This window comes from Oncorhynchus mykiss, chromosome 1, assembly GCF_057628025.1.
Source record: "Oncorhynchus mykiss isolate SJ-2025 chromosome 1, ASM5762802v1, whole genome shotgun sequence".
Taxonomy (NCBI): domain Eukaryota; kingdom Metazoa; phylum Chordata; class Actinopteri; order Salmoniformes; family Salmonidae; genus Oncorhynchus; species Oncorhynchus mykiss.
Genome location: NC_143022.1, coordinates 87,220,003 through 87,237,105, shown reverse-complemented (window position 1 = coordinate 87,237,105; position 17,103 = coordinate 87,220,003). Strand labels below are relative to the sequence as shown.

General features: G+C 42.3%; 1 protein-coding gene across 1 annotated transcript; it reads left to right on the top strand.

The window, feature by feature from the left end:
• The first annotated feature begins 265 nt into the window (after positions 1–265).
• LOC110530927 (S-adenosylmethionine synthase) lies at positions 266–16,961 on the top strand. The gene is made up of 9 exons (XM_021614226.3): positions 266–647; positions 7,943–8,020; positions 8,629–8,751; positions 8,967–9,223; positions 10,628–10,753; positions 10,912–11,004; positions 11,171–11,353; positions 11,581–11,714; positions 12,056–16,961. Exons 1-9 carry the CDS (start codon positions 578–580, stop codon positions 12,156–12,158), a joined length of 1,167 nt encoding a protein of 388 aa, XP_021469901.1. The 5' UTR covers positions 266–577; the 3' UTR covers positions 12,159–16,961.
• Positions 16,962–17,103: the final 142 nt, after the last annotated feature.

Genomic DNA, 17,103 nt, shown 5'->3' with positions numbered 1-17,103 from the left:
AATGTAGCTGAAGAAATGTAGTAAACACGATATATTGCATCATATGTTAAAGCCTCCCACTCTCTCTCCATACCTTTACACAGCCCCAGCTCCAACCTAGTGGAGAGCTAACCTAAACCACCCATAGAATAGGGAGGAGGGATATTTTCATGATAAATCTTTGCTTTCTACAGCACAACAAAGGTTACTGGACTCCAGCAGCACCCCTGTGGAAGACAGAAGTGGTAGATTCCTTCCACCATTCAGGAGTGTGGAGAGAACTAAAGGTTAACTGGGGCTTTCTGAAAAGTTTAAATCCCCTCCCATCAACAACTCCCCCTGGAATGGTCTCACCCAGGGGTTCACATGACGTGTGTGTGCGTGTGTGTGTGTTTTTTCTTAGCAATATATAGGACCATGTGTAGATAGTCCAGGAGTTCTGTTGGATAGACAGTCAATTGGCAGCAACCCTCTCGCTCTCTTTTTTCTCTCTCGCTGTACCTTCTCTCTCTCAAGAGAACGAGCTGGGATATAAAGCTCTCACTGGAAAGTTTCTCTCTGTTTTTTTTAGTGGTTCTGAGCACCTGCCTGTGTCAAAATGAGTGACACTCTGCTGGATGATGGGTCCTTCATGTTCACTTCGGAGTCTGTTGGAGAGGGACATCCAGGTGAGTGTTCACCTGGCTGTATTCTACCTGCTCTTTACCTGCTTAATGTCTTCTCTCTCTCAACCGGCTTTCTACCTACCTGCTCTCTATCTACCTGCTCTCTCTCTACCTGCTCTCTATCTACCTGCTCTCTATCTACCTGCTCTCTCTCTACCTGCTCTCTACCTGATCTCTACCTACCTGCTCTCTCTACCTGCTTTCTATCTACCTGCTCTCTCTCTACCTGCTCTCTCTACCTGCTCTCTATCTACCTGCTCTCTACCTGCTCTTTCTCTACCTGCTCTTTCTCTACCTGCTCTCTCTCTACCTGCTCTCTCTCTACCTGCTCTCTCTCTACCTGCTCTCTCTCTACCTGCTCTCTATCTACCTGCTCTTTCTCTACCTGCACTTTCTCTACCTGCTCTCTCTCTACCTTCTCTCTCTCTACCTGCTCTCTATCTACCTGCTCTTTCTCTACCTGCTCTCTACCTAATTGCTCTCTCTACCTGTTATCTCTCTACCTGCTCTCTCTCTACCTGTTCTCTATCTACCTGCTCTCTATCTACCTGCTCTCTCTCTACCTGCTCTCTATCTACCTGCTCTCTCTCTACCTGATCTCTACCTACCTGCTCTCTATCTACCTGCTCTCTCTCTACCTGTTCTCTATCTACCTGCTGTCTATCTACCTGTTCTCACTCTACCTGTTTTCCCTACCTGATCTCTCTCTACCTGATCTCTACCTACCTGCACTCTATCTAATTGCTCTATCTACCTGTTCTCTATCTACCTGTTTTCTACCTACCTGTTCTCTCTCTACCTGCTCTCTATCTACCTGCTCTCTATCTACCTGTTCTCTATCTACCTGTTTTCTACCTACCTGTTCTCTCTCTACCTGCTCTCTATCTACCTGCTCTCTACCTACCTGCTCTTTAACAGTACTCCCACTCTCTAGCTGTGGGCCACAGCAATAGCCTGTACCTATCATATGTAGTGTGAATAGTGACTCAATGTTGATGATGCACATTATACATTTGATGCATGGCCACAGTTTGACACAATCATGGTTCAAGTGTATATAGCACCAGGTCAATCAATCAAATCAGGTGGGTGCAATTCATTATCAGGTAGGACAAAAAAACAGCATTAGTCCGGGCCTCGTAGGGTAGCATCTGAATACCCTGGTATATAGTATGCTATACAACAGGTGGGTCTAATCCTGAATGCTTATTTGTTAAAACCGCATTCCAGCTGGCTAACGGTTAAAACCGTTACCAACGGCTAAATCGATGATGTTAAAATGCCTATTTACTCTGTTCCATCTGACTGCATAATCCACTGTCTCATCAGCCCAGCCAGGTATTTATAAAGTTGATCTCCACTATAAAAAGCATCTATTCACACTACATATGAGAGAGAGAGAGGGGCGAGGTGGAGAGAGTGGTAATGATGAGAGCCTGCCACATGACATTATCTCACATTTCTTTTAGACTGTGTTTAGTTTTTAACAGCGGAGATTTGTATAAATCTTGCAAATGTCGGATAGACGTCCATAGATACAGAACAAAAAGACTGAACGACTGGGTCACGTCCATCGATACAGAACAAAAAGACTGAACGACTGGGTCACGTCCATCGATACAGAACAAAAAGACTGAACGACTGGGTCACGTCCATAGATACAGATCAAAATGACTGAACAACTGGGTCGCGTTTCTAGCAACCGAACCAATAGAGTGAACGACCAGCCGGCTTGGGTAGCAACCCCAGATTTGTGTCGGGACTGTATCTTGTGGAAGAATAATATAGTATGAATATGTTGGTAACCGGTTGTATAAAAGTGATAATGCCCTGGAAGCCGCTGTCTGGAGGATATATTGGCAAGTAGGAAGTTACAGCTGTTAATCTGTCTGTGTTCCTTGAACACTTGAACAAACTCTAACACATTTACTATGGGAGCATATGGATGGTATTCCATTGATAGACTACCCCATTGACATGTGGCAGGCTCTCATCATTACCACTCTCTCCACCTCGCCCCTCTCTCTCTCTCTCTCTCTTTCTCACTCTGTCTCACTCTTTCCTTCTCTCCCCCCTCTCTATCTGTCTCTATCTGTCTCTCTCTTTCTCTCTGAGGGGGATGTTGAGTAGAGGTCTGATGTAGAGTTGTATGGCTGAGAGAGCGGGGGAGAGAGAGTGACGTGTGTGTGTGTATGTGTGTGTGTGCAATGTTACTGTTTGATTTGGCTGTTATTGTAACGTGTGCATTCTGATACAGCAACCAACCGGTCTGATGTCTCATACCCCGTCCCCTCCAACCAGGTTAAATTCACATCCAATCAGAAGTGCTCAAACCTATTCTGCCCTCTTTGGGCTAGATTAACCAAACTGGTCAGAACCTGTGTTGACCCTCTGCTGACCCTGTGTGAGAATACCTCCAGAAACATACACAGTCACACACATACAGTGCCTTGCGAAAGTATTCGGCCCCCTTGAACTTTGCGACCTTTTGCCACATTTCAGGCTTCAAACATAAAGATATAAAACTGTATTTTTTTGTGAAGAATCAACAACAAGTGGGACACAATCATGAAGTGGAACGACATTTATTGGATATTTCAAACTTTTTTAACAAATCAAAAACTGAAAAATTGGGCGTGCAAAATTATTCAGCCCCCTTAAGTTAATACTTTGTAGCGCCACCTTTTGCTGCGATTACAGCTGTAAGTCGCTTGGGGTATGTCTCTATCAGTTTTGCACATCGAGAGACTGACATTTTTCCCCATTCCTCCTTGCAAAACAGCTCGAGCTCAGTGAGGTTGGATGGAGAGCATTTGTGAACAGCAGTTTTCAGTTCTTTCCACAGATTCTCGATTGGATTCAGGTCAGGACTTTGACTTGGCCATTCTAACACCTGGATATGTTTATTTTTGAACCATTCCATTGTAGATTTTGCTTTATGTTTTGGATCATTGTCTTGTTGGAAGACAAATCTCCGTCCCAGTCTCAGGTCTTTTGCAGACTCCATCAGGTTTTCTTCCAGAATGGTCCTGTATTTGGCTCCATCCATCTTCCCATCAATTTTAACCATCTTCCCTGTCCCTGCTGAAGAAAAGCAGGCCCAAACCATGATGCTGCCACCACCATGTTTGACAGTGAGGATGGTGTGTTCAGCTGTGTTGCTTTTACGCCAAACATAACGTTTTGCATTGTTGCCAAAAAGTTCAATTTTGGTTTCATCTGACCAGAGCACCTTCTTCCACTTGTTTGGTGTGTCTCCCAGGTGGCTTGTGGCAAACTTTAAACAACACTTTTTATGTATATCTTTAAGAAATGGCTTTCTTCTTGCCACTCTTCCATAAAGGCCAGATTTGTGCAATATACGACTGATTGTTGTCCTATGGACAGAGTCTCCCACCTCAGCTGTAGATCTCTGCAGTTCATCCAGAGTGATCATGGGCCTCTTGGCTGCATCTCTGATCAGTCTTCTCCTTGTATGAGCTGAAAGTTTAGAGGGACGGCCAGGTCTTGGTAGATTTGCAGTGGTCTGATACTCCTTCCATTTCAATATTATCGCTTGCACAGTGCTCCTTGGGATGTTTAAAGCTTGGGAAATCTTTTTGTATCCAAATCCGGCTTTAAACTTCTTCACAACAGTATCTCGGACCTGCCTGGTGTGTTCCTTGTTCTTCATGATGCTCTCTGCGCTTTTAACGGACCTCTGAGACTATCACAGTGCAGGTGCATTTATACGGAGACTTGATTACACACAGGTGGATTGTATTTATCATCATTAGTCATTTAGGTCAACATTGGATCATTCAGAGATCCTCACTGAACTTCTGGAGAGAGTTTGCTGCACTGAAAGTAAAGGGGCTGAATAATTTTGCACGCCCAATTTTTCAGTTTTTGATTTGTTAAAAAAGTTTGAAACATCCAATAAATGTCGTTCCACTTCATGATTGTGTCCCACTTGTTGTTGATTCTTCACAAAAAAAATACAGTTTTATATCTTTATGTTTGAAGCCTGAAATGTGGCAAAAGGTCAAGGGGGCCGAATACTTTCGCAAGGCACTGTATACACAGACGTATACATACGTAAACATACCCTCACAGAAACACAAACTGTCATACAGAGATAGTGATTGTGAAATGTATGAGAAGTTATTTACTATTGAGAATGAGCAATAGAGTTAACAGTACAGTGTGTCAGTTTCCAACATGTACTTAGTCAACTTGGTAAAATAAGGATTTCATATAAATGAAATAATAATGGGAAATCTCTCAGAGACACAGAAAAGGCGTTTCCAAATGTTTTCCAAAACACTTGTTTAATGTTTTAGAGAGAAAAGTCTTTCGACTGGGCACCTTCAGTTGTTCTCTTTGTCCCTTCCTAGAAATGAGCCACATTATTTGTCTTGGCAGTACATCTCTCCTCACACACACATGGATGCCCAACACAAAATGCACAGTCATCCATTGGTGTAAAGTACTTAAGTAAAAATACTTTACTATATTATATATATTTTTTCCAAATGTTACTTTTACTTCACTACATTCCTAGGGAAAATAATGTACTTTTTACTCCATACATTTTCCCTGACACCCAAAAGTACTTGTTACATTTTGACAGGAAATTGGTCCAATTTACACACTTTTATCAAAAGAACATCCCTGGTCATCTCTACTGCCTCTGCTCAGGCAGACTCATTAAACAGAGAACATCCCTGGTCATCTCTACTGCCTCTGCTCAGGCAGACTCATTAAACAGAGAACATCCCTGGTCATCTCTACTGCCTCTGCTCAGGCAGACTCATTAAACAGAGAACATCCCTGGTCATCTCTACTGCCTCTGCTCAGGCAGACTCATTAAACAGAGAACATCCCTGGTCATCTCTACTGCCTCTGCTCAGGCAGACTCATTAAACAGAGAACATCCCTGGTCATCTCTACTGCCTCTGCTCAGGCAGACTCATTAAGCAGAGAACATCCCTGGTCATCTCTACTGCCTCTGCTCAGGCAGACTCATTAAACAGAGAACGTCCCTGGTCATCTCTACTGCCTCTGCTCAGGCAGACTCATTAAACAGAGAACATCCCTGGTCATCTCTACTGCCTCTGCTCAGGCAGACTCATTAAACAGAGAACGTCCCTGGTCATCTCTACTGCCTCTGCTCAGGCAGACTCATTAAACACAAATGCTTTGTTTGTAAATTATGTCTGAGTGTTGGAGCGTGGCCCCTGGCTTTCCGTAAATACTCAAAAAAAATTAATTGTGCCGTCTGGTTTGCTTAATATAAGGATTTTGAAATGATTTATACTTTTACTTTCGATAATTAAGTATGTTTTAAACCAAATACTTTTAGACTTTTACTCAAGTAGTATTTTACTGGGTGACTTTCACTTTTACTTGAGTCATTTTCTATTAAGGTATCTTTACTTTTACTCAAGTATGACAATTGAACACTTTTTCCACCACTGCAGTCACATCAGGAGAACAAGGCCACACCACTGAAGCCAAACCATGAGATAAGAAAACACCAGGCCAAGTGGAGGACAAATACAAAAGACAAATCTGTCTTTCGGATGGGACGTTAAACGGGTGTCCTGACTCTCTGAGGTCATTAAAGATACCATGGCACTTATCGTAAGAGTAGGGGTGTTAACCCCGGTGTCCTGGCTAAATTCCCAATCTGGCTCTCAAATCATCACGGTCACCTAATAATCCCCAGTTTACAACTGGCTCATTCATCCCCCTCCTCTCCCCTGTAACTATTCCCCAGGTCGTTGCTGCAAATGAGAACGTGTTCTCAGTCAACTTACCTGGTAAAATAACGGATAAATAAATAAATGCAAATGAAATTGTTAGGGATGTTGCCACAACAACAAAGTATAGGCCTATACTTCATTTGTATATCTCTGTGTTCTCGAAAGCCTGTTTAATTTCTTAAAGCTAGAATCCTTAGTTGCTATATCCATTTTGGACTTAAATTGATTCTTGAAGAATATAACGTATAAATGCCTCATGAGCTTTGTAAATAACAGACGTTGTACAGCCTCAAAACATTGTTAAAACTGAAATGTTTATATAATTGATGGTCAGTCCTCTGTCTATGAATTTGAGTGGTTACATTTCTCCAGGCCTCTCTCTCTCTCTCACTCTCTCTCTCTCTCTCTCTCTCTCTCTCTCTCTCTCTCTCTCTCTCTCTCTCTCTCTCTCTCTCGGAAAGCCACCAGGTTCTCTGCTACAGTGTATCGTTGGCTTGACCTTGTAGACAGGCTGGGCTTTTCCCACACATAGTGGAAACTGGTTAGGCCTCCTTCCTCCCACAGTGGAAGAGATAGCAGAGCTACGATATTTGTCCACTGGGTACATGGTTGCTTGTTGGCCGAAGCAGACACAACTGACACCCATATGTCTTTCCAAGCTATTGTTCCAATGTCCAACTGTTCCACTGATAATCAACATCGTATGTACCATTAAAAATTGAATGTTGGTGTAAGCCATGCTACGCGTTGCTTCAGAGTGTTCAGACAGAGAGGGAGAGAAGATGAATGCAGGGGACTGTGGCATTGTTCTACCGCTGCTGTGCAGTGACACTGTGACCGTTTGAAAACCCACTGGGAACTGGAATGAGATCCCAAACATTCCCAACACTTTCCCCACTAGATCTTTAATATGAATTTGATCACTCTGTTGTCGCAGATCATTTTCCTGAGCAGAAGGAAATGCAAATTGTAGTGTATTCAAGATTTAAAAAGGCTTCTATAGTTTGTAATTTCCACTTTAAAATGTCAGACTTGATTTGCCCTGATGAAAAATGTATCAACCCATACAAAAATGTTCATGAATTATAATTATTCACGTTTCCTGTTGCTGCAGGATTATTTTTCTGCTGTGAGAGTCAAGGTCAAATCTGTACAGTGCAAACTGGACTTCACCTTGAAGGAATAACGTACTGTAAATCAATGGTACATAATACATTTAGCCAGTTACAATTTGACTCAATCCTTCATGCAGCACACTGCATAAGCCTGCATTCAGACAGAGCTGTTGGACTGTGTGTGGTGGGGAAAACATTGGTTGTGAAAATTGCTGCTCTTTTGTACTCTGGGATTATCCCAGCAAAAGGAATGTGTCACTTTTTAAAAGTTTCACAAGTTCAATGGGTACAATCCTGTTCATGAGGAAATTATTAATTCGCATCACGCTCAAAAACACTTTGTTTCAGTGTGCTTATGATTCAAGCCATGTGCTGGGTGGCGGGCCTCTCTCATTCATTTACTCTTGTCCTCTTTCTATCCTTTCTTCTTCTCCAGACAAGATATGTGATCAGATCAGTGATGCTGTCCTGGATGCTCACCTGAAGCAGGACCCAAATGCCAAGGTCGCCTGTGGTGAGTGAGGGTGGAGGGACACATTTAAATGAAACACAGAATAACAAGATGTTTCGTGAGTGAGGGCCGCACACATTTGAATGTAACATACAGAATACAATGTTGATTGGGTTGGGGGACATATTCAAATGAAACACAGAATACAAGGTTGCTTGTGGTAAATTAGAGGGAAGGGGACACATTTAAGTGAAACACACAGAGCAACAAACAATAGCAACGTTCCAAAAGCCTTTCACCTTTTATTCCTACCGAGTTCTGTCTGACTTCTTTCTACTTTGTTTCAACTCAAACCCTTTCATATTCTCTAACATAACTTCTTAACTTCCAAGAAATAAACTATTACAACAGTTGGGACACAACACATAAGAAACCCACTGACCCCATATTGGGATATTGACCTAATGACACAAGTGTACATTCTACACTATGAACTCAAAAAAATAAATAGTTGTTATTGATCCCTAGTTACATTTTGAAATGCCTTACGAATCAATGACACACAACTTGTGACACACTTACATAGAATACCACTGATCTGAAGATATAAAGTGTCCTAGGTTGTTATAACACAGTTCTAAAGTGGTAATGCTTATCTTCACCCTGGGTAGAGACGGTTTGTAAGACTGGCATGGTGCTGCTGTGTGGAGAGATCACGTCCCGGGCCAATGTAGACTACCAGAAGGTTGTCAGAGACACCATACAACACATCGGTTATGACAACTCAGACAAAGGTGAGAAACAGGATTCTGTTGTATCAAACAGGTATGTTTTCTACTGAAACAGATTGGTCTATATCCAGACTGTAGTGTAGGAAGCACAATCCGGGGAATCAGGAACATAGAGGGGTAATAATAATGACTCTCTCTTTCACTTTCTCTCTCTCCCCCCTCTCTCTCGCTCGCTCTCTCTCTCACTCTTCCTTTCTCCCTCCTCTCGCTCTCCCCAGGTTTTGACTATAAGACGTGTAATGTGTTGGTGGCTCTGGAGCAGCAGAGTCCAGACATCGCTCAGGGTGTCCACATCGACAGGAAAGAGGAAGACATGGGAGCTGGAGACCAGGGTCTGATGTTTGGCTACGCTACTGACGAGACAGAGGAGTGCATGCCTCTCACCATCGTCCTGGCTCACAAACTCAATTCCAAGATGGCCGAACTCAGACGCAACGGAACCATCCCCTGGCTCCGCCCCGACTCTAAAACACAAGTGAGACTAAGAAAATGACCAATGAACGCTCTCTCTCCCTCATTCTCTCTCTGAGGGGGATATGTGAGGAGAGAAGTGGTATAGGGTTGTATACAGGCTTCTAATAGCAGAGAAAGAGAGAAAGGGAAAAGAGAAAAGGGGAGAGAAGTAAGGAAGAGAGAGAAAGAAAAGTGAGAGGTTGCCACTAGGAAGTTGTTACCATGAGACCATTTGTCTAGTCTGTTTATACCGCTGAGTGGGAATGAGTTGACCCCTAACCCCATGTAGTAAGACTAGTCTGGAGTAGAAGAGACCGGCTGTGCTCTCGTAAATCACAGCAAAGGGTCGTTATGATCTCTAACCCCCTAGTTCCTACCTCTCCTCCTCGTTCCTACCTCTCCTCCTCGTTCCTACCTCACCTCCTCGTTCCTACCTCACCTCCTCGTTCCTACCTCTCCTCCTAGTTCCTACCTCTCCTCCTCGTTCCTACCTCTCCTCCTCATTCCTACCTCTCCTCCTCGTTCCTACCTCTCCTCCTCGTTCCTACCTCTCCTCCTCATTCCTACCTCTCCTCCTCATTCCTAACTCTCCTCCTAGTTCCTACCTCTCCTCCTCGTTCCTACCTCTCCTCCTAGTTCCTACCTCTCCTCCTAGTTCATACCTCTCCTCCTCGTTCCTACCTCTCCTCCTCGTACCTACCTCTTCTACTAGTTCCTACCTCTCCTCCTCGTTCCTACCTCTCCTCCTCGTACCTACCTCTTCTACTAGCACCTACATATTCTCCTAGTTCCTACCTCTCCTCCTAGTTCCTACCTCTTCTCCTAGTTCCTACTTCTTCTCCTAGTTCCTACCTTTTCTTCTAGTTCCTACCTCTTCTCCTAGCACCTACTGCCTTCAACATTCACAGATCTGAAAGGACTGGATAGGTTTCAGTAATGTGGTGGAGCTGAAATGGAACAGACCAACATCCAATGGATTCCTTCCTCAGGCAGCTGTAACCTAATGGGCAATTCTCGAGTTCCTGAGATTCCTATGATCGGGAAGTGAAGAGGGAAGGGTCTCCAGTTTAAGGGGTATTTTTGAGGGGGGCTGGAAGAGGACTGGCCCAAAATAGGACCTTGTGAGAGGGGTTACACTCAGGTATTTGGGGGTGGGGGGTCTGAGTTGAACTCCAAATGTCGTAAATTGTCATTTTTGAGGTGATCAATTTCCTCTTGGGTGAGCTCCAATTGATTGGTTGATAAAGCTATTAAAATATATATATAAAATCCATCCACGTCTGAAATTCAGTTCAGTTCACCAAGGCCCTCAGAAAACTTTATTGATATCCAAAAACATTGACAGTATCTTGCCTTCAGGACTGAGAAACACAAAAACAAACCCACAGCAGAACATCCCTCATCCCTCTCTCCTCTCCTCCCTCAGGTGACAGTACACTATGAGCAGGAGCACGGGGCAGTGATCCCTATAAGGGTCCACACCGTGGTCATCTCTGTTCAACACGATGACTTCATAGGCCTGGAGGAACAGAAGGAGGTGCTCAAGGAGAAGGTATGTGGTAGATGCTACTGCTAGAAAGATGATTTCAGATTTCAGTACTCGGCCAACGTATCTGTATGTGTGGCTCTGGTGGTAAACGCAATGTAAAGCACTTTGATGCTGAGTGAAAGGCTTCATACAGACACAATCTATTATGCCCCTCCCACCAGGTGATCAAGGTAGTGGTTCCGGCTAAGTACCTGGATGATAAGACCATCTACCATCTTCAGCCCAGTGGGCGCTTCGTCATCGGAGGACCCCAGGTGAATTTCAGAACCTAAACGGGTGCAATCACACATGTGAACAAACACAAGTTTACTCACATCACCTTCACACACACATCGCTCATTCTTTAAAGACCAAAGGGTATTATTCAAGATCAGATCTTAAAGCAACCATAATATCAACCTCCTCTTCCTCCTCTGCCAGGGTGATGCTGGAGTGACGGGTAGGAAGATCATCGTTGATACGTACGGAGGCTGGGGGGCCCATGGTGGGGGAGCTTTCTCTGGTAAAGACTTCTCCAAGGTGGACCGCTCGGCTGCCTATGCTGCCCGCTGGGTGGCCAAGTCCCTGGTCAAGGCCAAACTGTGCAGGAGGGTGCTGGTTCAGGTGAGGTCTCATCACAGTTCTCTAGGTTCTCCACTTTATGGGTTCTCCTTCTCAATATAATACCAACCAAATACATTCGTTCTCCTGACAGAACTGACATCAGCTAATTCCTTTATACTTTATATTGTCATTATTGTCACTAACGCTGTAGATTTTATCAGTGGTTTGTGTTAAGTCTCAAATGTTGACGTTAGCATTGAGAGCATTCGGTGTGTGTGTGACTGTAGGTATCCTACGCTATCGGAGTGGCTCACCCTCTGTCCATCTCCGTGTTCACCTACGGCTCGTCACAAAAGTCAGAGAGAGAGCTGCTGCAGATCGTAAACAAGAACTTTGACCTACGACCTGGTGTCATTGTCCGGTAAACACCTCACCTCTGCAGTCACTCCAGCCTGTCATCAAAGAAAAATTGCTGTTTGTAACATGTAGTTGTAGATCATCGCACACGTCACTATTATCCATAGAGGTCTATAGCAGCTTGAAGGTCATATTATTAGCTCAATTACGGAACCCATCTTGAGAGCTGCAAACACCTCTAATGTTTTAGTTCACTCAGTTCAAGTTGGTCATGCTTATCATGTCATTGACAGATTTGTGTGGACATTTAAGTTACACAAGCAGTGGTAGTGTACATTTGTGTAGCAACTGATGTTACAGGTGTCTTTCCCACCTCTGATATGTGTTTTATCTCTCTCGCCACAGGGAACTGAACCTGAAGAGGCCAATCTACCAGAAGACAGCGTGCTACGGCCACTTTGGCCGGAGTGAGTTTACCTGGGAAGTCCCCAAGGAGCTCAACTACTAAACATCTCCCCCTGGTGGTCAAGTATATAACAAACTCTTAAACACCCCCGTGGTTAAATATGTAACAAGTATATAACGATCCCTCCCAGAGATAGAAAACAGGCCCCCTCTACGGGCTACAACCACAAATGGTTCTGCTTTTTCATTGGCTAGTGTTGAGGTTAAGGTTTAGGATTAGGGTGAAGGGAGATGTTTTTGGTTAGTGCTAAACAATCATTTATGTGATTGTAGCCCATAGAGGGGTTTGTTTGTTAATGCTTCTTATCTTGAATAAGAGGGATGCAACTTATAGAGGGGAATCTTTATTCTCCCTCCCTCCCTCTCTCTCTCCTCCATCTCTTTTTCTATCACATCAAACATTTCAGTCAAGAGAGAGGATGAACTCACTGTGATTTTAATCAGACAATCCACACATTTTCATTCAGATAAAAGGTGTCCTTTGTATAGTGTCTCACTTATGTGCCTTAGTATCAAAACAATGACATGTTAGAAGTATTACATGTGCAGAAGTATTTATTCACACTCACTCTGGACAAATAGTGATTCCATTGTCACTTCTGCTATTAAACAAAGAAACAAAGAAACAAATACAATTAATATATAAAGATAAATATTGAATATATATATATATATAAAGCAGAGCATTTAGCCTCAAAACTGTGAATTAGTGATGTGCGGTTGGACTCATAACCAGCAGTCGGGTTTAGGGGCATGACATACAGTATTGTGTGGATGAAGTGCGGGTGAGTGGCGGGCAGGTTGAATAAAGAGAAAACAGTGCATTAAAATTCATAAATGTATAATTCTTGTGCTATTCATACCTATGGGCTATTTTTATCTGCCGTTAGTGCGTAGCCTGAGCACCTAACTGTAGCGTGCCCAATACATGCAAATTCTCAAATTCTTTTGAGAATTTGGACAGAAAAAGTTTGTCGATCCACTGAGGCAAAAAAAGGACAATGTCGGAGTTTAATTCAATAAGAGAAAAACTGAGAAATGGAGTGTTGAAAATAAATAGAAGGTAAGGCCAGGGAAAGATTTGGTAACGTGGTAACAGTGCCAGCTATGTTATGTGTGATGATTGTGAGACGCTATACAAATTCGATAGTCACAAGACTCGGACTTCAAAATGCACGTCAAGGGAACTGTTCGGTTCAGATGGGTTAAATGGAAAAGTGACCTTACTGTAGGTCTACAACCCTTCACTTAACCTGATATAATATTAACTCCTGCAAAATTAAGCATTTGTTGCAGAAACATTATACACCAAATGGACATTTTGACTCGTAACAGAAGTGGGGAAATATTATGAGTGAGACAGAGTGAGAAGTTAGGGACCGTCTGTAAAGGTGGAGGTGCTATCTTTACCAGCCCCATAAAAGCTGATCGTATTTCAACCACATAAAGCATGCATCCAAGCCAAACTGAAATCTTAAAACATGTTGGGTCATTTTAACAGCTGTTAATTTCCTGAAAACCAATCAAACTGATTTTTTTTTTTTTGGGGGGGGGGGGTCCCTCTTTTTTTTGGTATTGCACCGGCCCCTAAACCTATTGTCTGCATGAGAGAAGCAGAGATGAAAGAGAAAACAAACTTTACTAATGTCAACTGGATTGAAGCATTTATTCTATTGATTTATGCACAGCATGAGGGTGTTAAATTAACACACACCTTATTTGCAATATTCACAGAATGCCTTGCCGTTCGAGTGAATTGTAGAGTTACCACCCATGACTATTTGTTAGTGGCAGAGACATGGTTGTTGCATTCATCCATCATTCATGCTTTCCTGTGACTTTCACCAAGTGTGATTCTAAGCAAATATGTTATTATTGTTTCACACAATACAACACATATTTCACAAGGCCTGCAACTCACATCACTCTATATTGCTAAATGATGTGTAATTCCGGTTGGATTCCAGACAGATTGGGAATATCCAACATTTGGAATTTGATTCACCCGCAACCTGCATTTATAATGACAGCCGGGTTCGGAAGACTAAAATATCAGACTACCTAAAGCATTTCACAAACCTGTTGTTTTCGACGCATGTGATAAAAACAATTTGATTTGATCTAAACTGGAATACCATTACAGTAAAAGGTGCAAGAAGTCCAAGTAACAGATTGGATTAGTTTCGAAAAATGTATGTTATTTATGAGTAGCATAAGATTAATTAATCAATCATCAATTAATAAACATGCAAAAACATACTGAAAAATGTTGACAGCAGATGGGAGTTTTATTCATAACATTGGTAATTTAGCTAGCTAACATACATTTTGAGAAAACAAATTATATTAACTGGCTAGCTAGCAACGTTTAGTGATCAATGAGACTGAGAGCTAGCTAACCAGCTGAGCTAGCAAACAATGTAACAAGTATAATTTCGGATTTTAAAAATACTCCCATCAATGGGCTCTGCATTTCAGGAATCACAGTAGCAAATACTCCTGGTGCACTATTCAATGAATTAGCAATTTAAACGTGACTTTTTTGAAGGAAACTCTGTTTGTGCCGTAGCCCTCGCTGTCTTTCATGTGGTGCGTTCGTAAATTCAATCAGGAGTGCCAGAGTGCGCTCAGAGTGCCCTCAGGGAGTTCGTAAATTCAGAGCGTTTCGCTCTCGCTGCGTTCATAGCGGACACTGGGGACGAGGGGTAGGGTTGATCGAGTGTTCTGGCCTAGCTTGCTAGCTACTTCCAGCCACAAACGAGAGAACAAATCACTGACCATTTCAATCGCCCTAGCAGTGCTGGTTAGCCTATTTTCATGTTATCCAGAGCATTGGTGATTAACTGCTGCGGGCTACAATTTAATTACGCATTTTATGCCGACGTTTACTGACACCGGCCACATTCAACGGGTGTTGAGCGTCTGTAAATTCATCAGTTATTCTGCGCTCTGGTACACTCAGACGAGAGTGCTCTGAAACCAGAGTAGATAGCCAGAAATAATGTAAGAACCTTAAACGTTGGAAGTCAGAACCTTAAACGTTGGATGTCAGACTCGACGACAGTTACTCCCATTGGAGCGCTGCGATTGGTTGCCCAACATTTTGGGGCGGGGCTTAGCTGAGGGTTAATTGTGACGCTCGTCCCTACTTTTTAATGCTATTTTATGTTTATTTAGAAAAAATATACATGTAGTGATGTCTTCTGTTTGTATTGTATTGCAATTTGTAATGTTATATTTATTACAAAAAAATATAAAAAACGATATTATCCCCTCCACTCTGTCCATATCACCTCAAGATGGTGCTATACATCCTGTATTGGTAGTCATCCTTATTAATCAAAGCGGAATATGTATCTGCAGGTTCAAACCACATCCTTCAATCAACCAAATATTAGAAGGGAGATCACCCTCTAACTTGGTTTTCGGATTCAGTTACAACTTATCTTTGCTCTGTATCAAACTGGTTTATATTATATGTAGCTTTGTAAAGATCAAATTCACAAAAGTCTTAATTTTGTAATTATATCATCGATACCGCAGGGCAGTTTTTACAATGCACTACTACTACTACTACACAACACCAACAACAGGTATGTAGGACGACACAGGTCTCTTATCCCAGGGAGGTCTTGGGCTGTATACGGTACCTCTTACCAGTGTGTTGCAGTTGACCAAATCTAGCAGTAGACATAGCTTTGAATAATGAGGCTTTATAACCACTTATAAGGCATCATAAGGATGCTTAATAACTGTTCATAAGGCCTTATAATGCTTTATGATGTGTCTATGAACCCCTGCTCAGTCCTGTTTGACAATGCTTTTTGTATCTTCATCTGTAGTATAGAGCTACTGTAGAGCTGCTGCTGGGATCTCGCTGTAAACAATATTATCCGCCTTGAATGAATGAACTGTTCTCATCTCTGATGGCTGATAAGGTTTGATGTATTTAGTATTCTGACTTGATTGTGAGTTAATTGTTGTGATTATTTTGCTATAGGCATAAATAGTCTATGAATAAATTGCCAAAGTGCATGCTGCCAACAGTAGGTATATTATTTTGTGGACATCTTAAAAGTTTCTACATTTGTACAATTGTATATGCCTGAGATGGTGCTTTCTGAGGATAATAACATTGAGCTTCCCAAACAAACATGACAGAGGTATTTTATGTTGACAGAATTTCCCTCTTTCATCCATTTTCTCAAACCATTTGAGACATTCACTTGAGTCTTATTTGAAAAGCAGTGATAAGCTCTCTCTCTCTCTCTCTGTATAGAGGTATTTTGTATAGACTCTTGTCTGTTTACATTATAAGTCTTACTCTGAGTCGCTTGGCCCAGTATTTTTTTTAAAGACCCCAATGCAGTCAAAAACTTGATTTCCTAGTGTTTCATATATATAAAAAGTGCTGCATTGGACCGTTAAGGACCTAGTAGGGGAATAGTGTATAAAACAGTCTTCCAAAATATTTCAGAGGGCTGAGTTAGTGAAACCATAAGTAAAGGACTTGAAATACCACAGATGCTTTACCTGCCCATTGTTATAAACCATCCTGAGGGGTTTCATTTTTTATCTACATAAATGCGGGTGTTTCTGCCCTTCACCCTCTGCACCTGAGTCATTGTAGCCTTGAGATGTATTCAGCTGTACTGATCTAGCTATCACCTCTTCCTGTGTCCCAACCTTGTTGTCCTAAGGAAGTTTGCCCCCCCCCAACCCTCTTTACCTAGAAGTTACTGTATGCTTTTCTCCCCCCACCCTCAAACTCACAGTCCTAACAGTTGGCGTAGAATCCTGAAAATGTAAATAATTGTTCACAATAAAAAATATTTAAAAACAGAAAGCTGTGTATAGAGCATGTGTTTGGGTTGTTACGCATGGTGTTATTGGTTTTATCACACCCCTCATGAACTTGGTATGCAAGGTGTCTACATACTGTTCCAAGTTAATATATTATATGTTGAACTTTTATAACTTATTTGTAT